The sequence below is a fragment of the Panthera onca genome, chromosome B2, assembly GCF_046562875.1.
Source record: "Panthera onca isolate mPanOnc1 chromosome B2, mPanOnc1 haplotype 2, whole genome shotgun sequence".
Taxonomy (NCBI): Eukaryota; Metazoa; Chordata; class Mammalia; order Carnivora; family Felidae; genus Panthera; species Panthera onca.
The window spans coordinates 36,575,370-36,588,164 of record NC_138343.1 but is presented as its reverse complement, the minus strand read 5'-3'; the positions used below and the strand labels follow the sequence as shown (position 1 = coordinate 36,588,164).

The window sequence follows — 12,795 nt, the reverse complement described above, 5'->3', positions numbered from 1 at the left end:
CAGAGATTCTTTTCCTTCTCACATAACTCAGTCCAGGATGGTTTGTGGGAGCTAAAACATGTGAGAATTTGGCATTATCTCCAACCTTTTTCTGTCTACCTCCAAAAGGTGTGGCAGGAAGATTCTGCCAAAGCAGAGTTGTAGGAACATACTTGTCACAGATCCGATCAGGACATTTTCTGTACAATGTACAGGGCTCCACTTAATGTTTGGGATGCCTCACTACTGACACTACTTTGAGTAAAAACTCAAATTTTATAGTTATTGATGCATTTTAAGGAAATATCATTCAGGATCTTAAAACTCAAGAGTCATCCATGATCCCAGAATCATTCTGATTGAAAATTGTTAAAGTGTGAACCAGATGCATCCTTCAGCTTATATAAAAAGAAAGCCACTGCTTAATTAAAGGAACTTTAAAAAAAAAAATCTCCTTACAAAAAAGTATTGAGCAGGGCGCCTGGGTGACTCAGTCGGTTGAACCTCCTACTTCGGCTCAAGTCATGATCTCATGGTTTGTGAGTTCGAGCCCCGTGTTGGGCTCTGTGCTGACAGCTCAGAGCCTGGACCCTGCTTCGGATTCTGTCTCCCTCTCTCCCTTCCCTGCTCTCACTCTCACACACACACACACACACACTCTCTCTCTCTCTCTCTCTCTCTCTCTCAAAAATAAAGAAACATTAAAAAATTTTAAAAAGTAAGTATTGAGCAAACCATTACTTCTTTCATGGGGAAAGAAGTAAAAACCTTTTGCACATCCTTTGTTCTATGCCCAGCATGAATGAGAAATACTCCCCCTAGCTATAGTAACAGCTCTGATCTTGAGTCATAAAATGGTTGTGGCTTGATAAGACCTTTTAACCAGTGGTGGGGAACAAAAATAATTCTGTTGATTTCACCATCTTTTAGGACATAAGGAAAACTAAATCCATGTAAAACTTAATGATACCACTCATAGAAAAAAATGCCTTTTACGTTATAATTTTGTGATTTTTTTGAGAGTTTCCAAAAATTTCAAAACCAGTTTCAGCGACTCTTTGTCGTGTTAGGTATTTCCCCCTGTATGAGCTTGAATCACTTGTCCTGATGTAGGGGCAGATGTAGAGGCTCTTTCTCTAATAGATTATGTCCAGAAAAAAGAAAAAGTCACCCCAATGAGATATTGCCTATTAGTTCAAACACATAGTTGGATGTTTGGGATATCTTTTTTCTTACACCTGGAAATGCCTTTGTCCTAAATTTCAAGGCCTCGCCTACAGAGTGAATCCCTCTTTGATACACTGCAGTGGTTACTGCTGTTAAACATCTGATGCTTGATTCTTTAAGGTCTTTTTGCATTGAAGATTTTCACAGCTAAAACCTCCAGCATTCAAGCTACACCTAAGAGAGTAAACCTCTTAAACAGTTAGTTCTGGACCATGCTTTCCTTCAAAGCCCCCAGTATGAGAGAGAATTCACTGATCCTAGTGAATTTGTACCTTTGAGATCCACTGGCCCCACCCACCTCACCTTGGCCCTGGGGATAACCACCTCTGATTTCTCACCTTCCCTCTGAAGTGTTTGGAGCTATGGCCTTACATAGTTTGCATATGTTTGGGGAAGGGGGAAGGGGGGCACATTTGAACTTTGGAAAAGTATTACCTCCTCCTTTCACTGGCTAAGTAGAGCCCAGCATGACTGTCAAAACCCTTACAGTCTCAGGAGTTGGCGTGATTTGGGCAACTTTGATAACATCCGGAAGTGAAGCTAGACAGGAATGATGGGAGCATGCAGATTCATACTAACTCAAACAGAGGAGAGTGGAAAGCAAAGAGAAAAGGAAAGAGACACAGAGGAAGGTGAGGGGGGTCGGGGGTGGTCCAGCATTCAAAAGGCGTGGTCTGTTTTCTTCTCCTGGGCTTCCCCTGTGAGTGCGGAGAGGTGATCCTGTCCAAATCCTTTGCAATTGTGTTAGGAAGCAGTCTTCTCACAGAATTGGGAACTGGGGGAAATTTGGGGAAAAAAGTTTAAACATTGCATGCCCTAAATGATCAATGGTTCTTCTTCAGTGATACGATTGATGTAACATATGATTGAAAAGTGATTTTTTTAACCTGATAGATAAAAACCAGGAATTAATGTAACTTAGTGCCAGTGTTGTAGAATACATTTTTGTAGCTTTTTCATAGTTTCCAAGAATGATGGGCTTGTGCTCTAATTAGCTATTGTTCTTTTACAGCTGTTAAGATGTAACAGCTGCGGGTATTTTCTCCTTTGAAAACTGGACCAAAGGTTGGATTGCAATCCGGTTGGGAGTTTGCATGCTCTGCAAAGTTGCGGTATAGGCCTGCGGATAGGAGCCTCGGGCGAGCCCCTTTTTTTATAAAAAAGTTTTGGGAGGCGCCCAGGTGGCTTAGCTGGTTAAGCCTCCGACTCTTGATAGGGGCTCAGGTCATGCTCTTGCAGCCATGGGATTGAGCCCCACATCTGATTCTGTTCTGGTAGCACGGAGCCTGCTTGGGATTCCCTCTCTCCCTCTCTCTCTGCCCCTCCCCCCACTCACAAGCACACTGTCTCTTTAAGTTTAAATAAATAAACTTAAAAAAGTAAAAATAAAAAGTTTTTGTCTGTAGGGGAATATCTAGGTGTGATCTTAAGGTAATAACCTTAGTAGTCTTTTTGAAAGAAATTCTTTGTGAAAATCTTAGCAGTGGAGAAGAATCATGAGTCACTGTGCCATTAGAAAACAGTTTGTAATAAAAACAGCCAGGGAAACATTGAATAAAGCCTAACACAGGTATGGTTTGTGAGGATGACGGTCCTCTGTAAGTGCCACATGTCCTTTCATTTTTAAAAATCTGCCTCAAGTGGGTTTTTTCCCTCACCTCTCAAAGGTGATCTCTGGAGACAGTTAACTAACATGTCAGTCTTATCTTTAAATGGAGCTGGTACAGGTGGCCCTCAGGTCATGTCCCAGTGAAGTAATACTGCCTTTTAAAAAATTTATTACTCCTGAATTAAATTTACTGGCAAGCTGTTGGCCACCCCTGCTGCCGAAGGATGGTGAAGGAAAAACAGAAAGAGACAGACACAAGATGCTGGATTTTGGCAGTATGGTTTTGTAAACAAAGTGACACAAATTGGGGCAGAAATTCCAGGGGGACAAGAGAGGAAACTGGAAGACTGGAAATACAGCACAAAGCCAAGTCCCATCCAGATGGTGTTTTTAATACATTTATCAGACGCATTATGAAAGATTGTGATGAACATTCAGACGGGGGGTGGCTTGGCCCCTACGAAGAAGAAAAACAGTAATGGCACCTTCTGTGCTTTGCAGGCAGAATCACTCTCTAATTTTTCCCAGTAAAAAAAGACCACAAAATTTATTCAAACCGTTGAGTAATTATTGAGACCGTTCAACTAGGCAGGCCGAAGTTTGTGTTTCTAGGAAGAGGAACTTAATAACAGAATTACTTTCTGCTGACATGGAAAACATGGTCTCTATGTGTTAGTAGGCCCAGAAGTGACTTTCAGGACAAACCTCTTCTGGAAGGATTCCTGTAGTGTAACTAAAGCAGATAGCACTCTCTGCAGGCATACAAGAGCTTTTCTGTTTTGTAAAAGCCACACTGTCACATACGTTCCTCCTCTCCACAGAATGGTTTCTCCGCCAGAAGATATTTTTGTCTACCGTGAGCGACCATGCTTTCTGTATGTGGGGTAAACTTTTAGGGAAGGAGAAGTCAAGAGGGTTGAAGGTGTGTGGAATGCTTACACAGCAGCTCTTCCACACTGACCGTATTTACTTTCTTTTTAATGTTTGGGTCAGGACCCAAAAATTGATCATACTTTACTTTTCTAAGAAAACTTTCACCGAGAAAGCATTTTTTTTCCCTGCTTTATTCAGTAACTTTGAGATTTTCTAGCTTTTGGTGAGGAACTATGTTAAGCAAGGTTAAGCGCCACAACTTACATAAGCATCCTTTTTTTTTTTTTTCTGTCTCTGATTCATTCATTCAGCAAGTATTTATCTAACACCTACTATGTATGCTCAGCCAGCCCTGCTTCTTAGCAGTTGGGACTTGAGCAATGAAAACAAGAAAAGCCCCTGCCTTATGAAACTCACATTTTAATTCTCCAATTGTCCCCTTAGATGGGATCGGCATACTGGTCAGAATGTTAAGAATCGGCACAGTGCTGGAATGATGGTCTCATCTTGGTTGCCTATAAAATGTCATTATCCTCTGGGTTTGTGCCTAGGTCCCCGTTCTTTTCTTCTTTTGATCATTTAGTATAATTTGGTCATTATGTTGTTAATTTGACTCGTTATCAAAAAATAGGAGTGAGAATTAAGAAAAGTAGTAATCTTTTGATTTTGTACCTTACCGGTAGATACAGTTGCTTATCAAGTTGCCAGTAGAGTTCTAGCAAAAGCTGTTTCTTAAAAGGAAATTTGGGACTTGGGGTAGATTTCACTAATACAGTTTATCTCTGTGTGTGTATGTTGAGATGTGTCTGTGTGTTTAAAAAACAGTGTTTAAATGTGTGAAACTTGGAAAACAAACAGTATTCCATATGTGCAAAAGAATATAAAGAACATATATGTGAAGTCTGGGGGGTAGGAATACTCACATGCTGACCACTATGCTGAATAGAATACTGCCAAACGTCTAAAGCCCTGTGTGTGTCCCTCCCCAGCCCCCACTCATGCTTCTCCACTCTCTTCTTGATTTCAGTGTTTACTGTTCCCTAGATTTGCTTTCTGATCTCACCACCTAAGTGTGTATCATTAAACAACAGAAGTAGAATCATACTCAGTATTTTGTTTTGTTTTTTGATTTGGCTCTTTCCTTAACCAACTTTCTTTGTGAGATTGACCCTTGCTGGTACACATAGCTCTAGTTCATTTATTTTTAAAACTGTAGTTTTTGTTTAATAGTGAAATTTCAGTAACTTGGTGAACAGGTTAAACAGCAGGTTAGACACACCGAAAGAATTAGTGAACACAAATAGTAATTTTAAGAAATTGCCCAGAATGCTTCAGAAAGGGGTACAAAGAGGAAAAAAATGAAAGAAAGGTTGAGAAACATGGAGGAAAGAATGAAAATTTCCAACAGAGGTCCAGTAGGAATTTGAGAAGCACAACAGCAACAACAAAACAGAAAAGGAGAGAGAATTGATATTCAGGGAAATAATGGCCAAAATTTTCCAGACTTAATAAAAGCCATAAATGCTCTTATTCATGCCTGAGAAGGATAAATGTAACCTACGTCTAGGTACAACTCAGTTAAATTGCCAAACACCAAAACCAAAAAGAAAATCTTAAAATTAACTGTAGACAAAAACAATTACAACAGTTAGGGGGATAGCAGACTTTAGCAGACATAACAGTAAAAGTCACAAGACTATGGAATAATATCATCAAAGTGCTGGGGAAAAACAGCTTTTAACTAGAATTCCATATTAATTAACCTATTTTCCAAGAGTGGTGGCAACATGCACTTTCAAACAGAGACTTTGCTGGATGCTAGTGGACATGTCTTAGAAAGAAGGAAGAAGGTGGGCCAAGAAGAAAGGAGGATGTAAAAAACAGTAATGGTGAATAAATTGGTAAGTGTGGGTAAATAAGTTTTGACTGTATGAAAAGAGGAAAGGTTAATGAGTTGAGTATTCACTTCAAGCAGTTGGAAAACAAAACAGTAATTTAAAAGGAGTTGAAGAAGAAATAAAAAGAAGAGCAGAATTTAGTGAAATAGGAAATAAAGAATCAACAAAATTAAAAGTTGGTCCTTTGAAAACGCTAATAAGTAGACAAGCCTGTATAGGACTGAAAGAAGAGGTACAAATACAGATATTTGGAATGAAAAAGGAAGCATTCTGAAAAATTTTATGCCACTGTATTTGAAAGACTGGGTAAAATGAAAATTTTTTCTAAAAGGGCCAAGAATATCTAAGACAATTTGGAGGAAAAAGGAAAAGAAAAGGGGGAAGGAGAGAGAACAGAGGTGTTCACTGTATCAGATTTGAAGATTACTGTAAAATCCCAGTAGTTAAAACAGCATGGTAAAGACACAAGGCTAGTCAAATCAGTGAAACATAGCACAGATCTTAAGAAGAGACATGAATATATATGAAAACTTTGTATGTGACTGAAGTCTCATAAATCAGTGGGAGGAAGAGTTCATTAAATGGTGGTAGGGAAATTAGCTAAACTTATGGGTAAAAAATGAAAGTAGATTTTCTGTGTTATGGTAACCAAAAATAAGTATGTGAAAAGCAAAATTTGAGAACTTGTAGAATAAAATACAGGAAAATATCTTTATAAAATGAGGGTATGAAAGAATATATAAACAAGAAAGGTACCAATCTTAAAGGAAAAGATGAATATTTCATCTCAAGACATTAACCAACAGAAGACTGGCACCCTGCAATCAATTAGAAAGACAACAGAAAAATAGACAAAAGATAGGTAGTTTACAGAAAGGAAAAAAGAAAAAAAAGTTCAACTTCATCAAACAAAAAAAAATGAAGAACTAAAACCACATTGAGATATGTCACACTCATCTGTCTGACATCACCAAGAGCTGATAAGGATGTGGTGCAATGAGTTGAGAGTGTACATTTTTACAACCACTTTGGTGACTCATTTGGGCAATATCCAGGAAAATTGAAGGTAACTCATAGCCATGAGCTGCACAATATCTTATGTATTCCTTTAAGAAACTCTTAGCCATGTACACAAGAAGACACCTTTGTGATCGCCAAGAAAATGGTGGTAACAATCTAAATGTCCCTTTGCGGAGACTAGATAAATATATTTTGGTATGTTTATGCATTGAAATATGCCATATACTTTACATAAATTGACTAGATTTATCTTTCCGTTGAAAGTTCCTTCATCCTGGTTTAGTGTTTGTGCTAAAAGTTAATACTATTCCCCAAGCATTCCCCTTTCTTCTCCTGGGCACACAGCAGGGTTGTACTTTTTCCACCCCCTTTGAAGTTAGGTAAAGTCCTGTGACTTGCCTTGGTCAACCAAATGTGACAAAGGTGACATGTGTTACTTTGAAGGAAGAGTCTTAAGAACCAGGACACAGGTCACTTCTCATTGCTGCTGTAATTGAGAAAACCCATAGCAATACAAAGCCCCTGTCACTTGGATCCTTGTGTGATACAATGTATGAATACTGTGTATTCACAGGGAACACAAAAAATAAATATGTGCTGTGGAAAGGGAGAATGGGGGCTGTTACTGCAGCCTAAGCTATGACTGCAGTATTATTTTAATTTTTTTAACGTTTATTATTGAGAGACAGAGAGAGACAGAGCATGAGCATGGGAGGAGCAGAGAAAGAGGGAGACACAGAATCCGAAGCAGGCTCCAGGCTCTGAGCTTTTAGCACACAGCCCGACATGGGGCTCGAACTCACAAACCGTGAGATCATGACCTGAGCCAAAGTCGGATGCTTAACAGACTGAGCCACCCAGATGCCTCAGACTACAGTATTATTTTATGTCTCAACTCAATTACTGTGCATCTTCTGCCACTTCCTTAAGTTCTGCCTTCCAAATCACGCAATACTTCCCCTTTTCCATGAGATAGAGGTACCATGACTTAGCCTCCAAATACAGTCCTTTCTTGTCTTTCCAAAGTCACAGGGAACTTCTTTCTGAGCCCCCTCCTTCTCTGCCAGGAAACTGTACTCAGAGGTTATTTCTTGTTGCTTAGAGTGTTTTTGCTTGTTGCTTTGGAGTTAAGCTTGATAGTCAAGGGATTTATCACCAAAAATCCATCCTCTCTCCCTTCCTCCTTTCCCTTCTCCCTTTTTTAATCTGTGGATGGCTTCCTCTGCAGAGAACAAAGCAATTAGTGAAGCTGTGTAAGATGAGGACTCAAGTCAGGCATGCCCAACTTTGGAAAATAAATGCAATGCATCATGTAGAATGTATGTTTAAGATTATTTACTCTACATCATTATAAAGGTAGAAAGTTTTGGTATGGTGATAGTCTACTGCTTACCCTCTCTCTTCAGAGAGTATGTAATATACTGAAAAGTATAGTATATATCTAATGAAAAATTGTCTTTTTGCTCACCTATTTTTAAATTATGTAAATAAAGTAAGTTATAGACCTTGAATGTAAGTAGCTGGGTTTAATTGTAGATTTGGTTTAAATAATAAATTACATTAAAACCCCAACACTAGTAAATGCACAGAAAAGGTCCCAGGGGGACTTAAAAGGCCCTGGCCTTTTATCGTACTCGTCTCAGAGAATCTATATCCATCTTTCTTTCTTTTCTTTTCTTTTCTTTCTTTCTTTCTTTCTCTCTTTCTTTCTCTCTTTCTCTTTCTCTTTCTTTCTCTTTCTTTCTCTTTCTCTTTCTCTTTCTTTCTTTCCTTCTTTTCTCCCTTCCTTCCTTCCTTTCTTATTTTAGATTTTGTGGGTTTTTTAAGTAACCTCTACACCCAACATGGGGCTCTTATAACCCTGAGATCAAGAGTCACATGCTCCACCGATTGAGCCAGCCAGGTTCCCCATATTTCATTTTTAGACAGCTGTCATTTTGTGGAAGCCCTTTACTTTTATAAGTGAGCAGATTGGTATGGATTCGAAGTAGAGAGAGACTCAAAATCAAAACAAAGCTGGCTCAAAATATAGCAGTTCATGAACAAAGAGAAGAGCATTATGTGTTGAAATGTTCAGAATAGTAAACAAACAAAAAAGGGAAACGAGTCCTGGCTGAGGGCAGCTGTGTATTCTGAAAAGGGATCGGTACCATTTCCTAGATCATCTTCCTGCTTTATGAATTTTAAAACAATCTATTATATCATGTTTCTCCAAACAAATTTATTATATTTACCAAGTGCAGTAAATATATACAGTTTAGAGTATACTAATAAAACAAGTGCCTGTGTATTCACCACCACCTAGCTTAAGAACACAACAAGACCAGCACTTTTGAAGCCCCTCCAAGATTTCATCTTGGAAATGAAATCAATTAATGTTTGGACCCATTGGTAGGACGCCCTGCGAGATTTCATTCCCCGTTCCCAGACACATTATACTGAGTTTGATATAATAATTCCCTGGATTTCCATCCTAAACAAAGTGTATTTCTAGTTTTGCCTTTTTAGAAAACTCTGTATAAATGAACTCATATTCTGTGTTTTTCTTGTGCCTCGCTTTTTTCACTAGACATTATGTGTTTTGTTTTTTGAGTTTTTAGCTTTTTAGAAGTCACGTTTTTTTATGAAGCAACATTATGGTTTTTGATTCATCTATTTGTATATAGCTATAGTTCACTGAGGTCAATTACTGTGTAGTTTCCTATTATAGTAATATTTTCAAATGTATTTATCCATTCTGTGTTTTATGCAGTGTCATATTTCTTTATAGTAAAATACTTCAGGGTTAATTATTACATGCTGTTTGGTTTGTTCCAATCTTAGGTTCAACTTTTTGTGTTGAAGCTATTTGGCATGGAAAGTGTGTTCATGTCTTGAGATAATCAAGATGTTCTAATTTCCCTTTTATCATTGATTTGAGATTGTAATTAATTTTGTTCATTGCACACTATCAGGATATATTTGGCTTCTCTTATCTTGATGCTGAATCTTATGTTGCACTCACAGTTCCCATGGAGAATGTTGCAACAATTGCTGATTGTGCCAGTGTGATTGAAGGAGTCAGCCGGAGCCGAAATGCCTTGCTGAATGGGGACACCAAGAATTATGATTGGGACTCTGGCTATACGTGTCATCAGCTAGGAAGTGGTGCAATTGTGGTTCAACTGGCACAGCCGTACATGATCGGATCAATACGGTAAGGAGATTCCTTTTCATTCATTACTTTTAAAATGGAAGACACATGTGCAAATTCTGTTTTAGAACAATGATGATACCATTAACTTCAGTGAAGATACATTTCTGTTCTGTGCTCTAAATATTGAAGGGGGAACAGAGAGAGATACAGGGTGCTTGTTTGGATCTTCTGGTGGGAGGATACACCAAGATTAGACTTGCAGAGAGACTAGATTAGAGGCTCTCCCTGGGTACGGCTCACCTCCTTTTTTAAAAAATGTTTATTTATTTATTTTGAGAGAGAGCATGAGAAGGGGAGGGGCAGAGAGAGAGAGAGAGAGAGAGAGAGAATCCCAAGCAGGTTCTGCACTGTCAGCTCAGAGCCAGATGCAGGGCTCAATCCTATGAACATTGAGATCATGACCTGAGCCAAAATCAAGAGTCGGAAGCTTAACTGACTGAGCCACCCAGGCCTCTGGCTCACTTCCTTCTTAAGTCTGTTTGAGTTGGTTAGGGGCTTAGAGGATAATTCAAGAGAGGTTATGTAGAATCAAAACTAATTTTCAACTTCAATAAATGGCTTTACATACGAACCAAACAAATGCGAGTATGAGACCTGGTACTAAAAAAAAAAAAATCTTCTTAATGAAAAATCTGGGCTTGGGGTGGTTGTTTTCATTTTGTTTTGTTTTGTTTTGCTTTGTTTTTTAAGAAAGGAACTTTAACCCAACATTGTTTGACATATAGGCTCATATAATTTTAAAACGCGAGACTAATGATATCCCCTAGAGAATATACTTTAGTTCAAGAGAGCCATCTGGGTGTTGAATAGGCTGCCCTTTTTTGCTTTTTTTTATGAAGGTTCTAACAAGGCCTCTGAAAGACTAATATATATATATTTATGTTACATATTTATATTTATGTTTAGCAGTAGTTAAGGTATTTTACATGATAACCCACATGGAGATGTGGGTGGGACAGGACTGCCTCCCCCCCTGCCCCATCACTGTCTTCCACATTTGCCTTGTTGTTTTCTGTTCTCATTGTAAAGTCAGCGTATATAAAGAGAGAAATAACACCAAAAAAATAAGGTAGTAGGATTCTAACAGGCAAAGGTTTATTGATGTTAAGGCTAATAACCACAGAGGTTACTGCAGCTTGCCAGTCCCCAGGGGCCCCCTGACGAGTGATGCTGGATTGCTGGGAGAATTCTGACTGTGGATTTCTTCATTTAAATTGTTGACCCCTTTTCATAAAGGGCTACATACAGGTTGTGTAACATAGGCAACAAGTCACACAGATAGAGAAGCACTGCAGACCAGACAAACCCACTTTGTGCTTAGGAAGGGGGAAGAGAAGCCACAGTCAGTCTGGACAAGCTACCAGTGCAAATAAACTTCTGTCAGATAGCAAACAACATCCCTGTCCTTCCTTTTTTCTCAGCTGTGGGTGTGAAGTAAAGCAGTCATAGGCCATCTATTTAATAAGCCATTCTAGAATTTTTGTCATAGATGGTGTGAAACTTACCCAAATGTTTCCCATTACAATCTATTCCTCTTCGCTTTAAAAATCTGGGGAACAGTTGTCCTTCTCCGGTCACTGGCACTCCTTATAGTCTTCACAGTCTCTTGAAGATTACCAATCGTGGCTCTGAGATTACATCTGCAATTTCTTTCAGCAGGCGTGGGGTGTAACTCACCGGAGCTAGGAGACTTGGAATCGTTTAAATTGACTAGATACTCTCTTTCTTTCACTTCACCTATTTGGGGCTTCAGTTTTCCCTTTTTTTACGGTTGTTCTGCCATTTCTAATTTGAAGACCAGTCTTCTCGCCAATGAAGATGGAAGCAAACTGGCAGCTTAGTGGCTCTTCCCACTCTCTTGTAATGTTCCCTGTGTTCTACCCGCTTACCTGGTACTCCACCTCTGCCCCCAACAATGTTACACATGCATCTCACACCGACACGCCGGAAATGGAATTCCGTTATCCTCCCTTCCCCTGCTCAAGTCACCTTGAGATTTCCCTCAGCTCATTCAGTGGTACCACCCATCTATCCGTAGACTGCGCTAAAAGTACGGCAATCTTCCTGAATTTACTCCTCTCCCTCGCCTCTCCTCTTCAACCAGTTCTGTCCGTACTGGCTCCTACATATCTCACAAAGCCTTCCACCCTTCCCCACGCCCACTGCAGTCGTACCTTTGTAGTTTCTCCTCTCTGCCTGGTCTTCCAGACTTCCATCTGGCCCTTCCTTCCCCACCTGCAGCCAACTCCTCACCCCAGATCTGACGCGGTCACGCCCCTTCGGGAGAAAGTTCAGACGAAGGCATTTAAGAACAATCTGACTTGCTTCTGTCTACACAGCCTTGTCCTGTGCTTCTCCACCCACCCCTACACGAGCCCGTCTTAGCCTGTCCAGCTTCCTGCAGTTTTGCACATGCCACCCCTCTCTCACCTCTATGCCTTCAACTCTTTGAACGTGCTGTTCCATTGCTAGTGTCTCTCACTGCCTTCTCCTCACCCCTTTCTACCCAGCTCTTACTCCCCCTTCAAGACTCTGTTCCTCTGGGAATGCTACCCTAACTGCCCATCATCTCCTGGGCTGATCTAGACCTCCTTCTTCAGTGATCCCATTCATTCTCTATATATTCATTCCAATAGGAATTATATTTGTATTATAATCATTTACTTACTGCCTCCTCACAGCCTCACCTGATATATAAAGCCTGTGGCAACTCACAATAAGCATCCCTGTCAGAGAAAATGTGTAGAAGGGGAAATTATAGCAGGTGCAGTAGGAGATCTAGAATTTTAGATCCAGCAGGAACACGTGAGGTCACTGCCCAAGTGACAACTCAGAGTGAGCCAAAAGGCTCTTTGTGTGACAAAGCCTCCTTGACTTCTGGCTCTACCGAGAGAATCAGAGATATTCAATCTGACTCCAGAAAAAGGTGTCACTGGGCTTAAAGCAAGAGAAAACAGTGCCCATTTGGTTTTCTTTAAACATGGAATGAAAAT

The 12,795-nt window shown here is 39.7% G+C and overlaps 1 protein-coding gene across 2 annotated transcripts in view; it reads left to right on the top strand.

Moving 5' to 3' along the window:
- Positions 1-12,795, top strand: part of BTBD9 (BTB domain containing 9) — a 413,565-nt gene that overhangs the window by 291,955 nt on the left and 108,815 nt on the right. For both annotated transcript variants that reach the window (XM_060615395.3, XM_060615396.3), the window contains exon 8: positions 9,613-9,802. In XM_060615395.3, the coding sequence (XP_060471378.1) occupies positions 9,613-9,802 (190 nt within the window). The remainder of the gene's footprint in view (positions 1-9,612; positions 9,803-12,795) is intronic.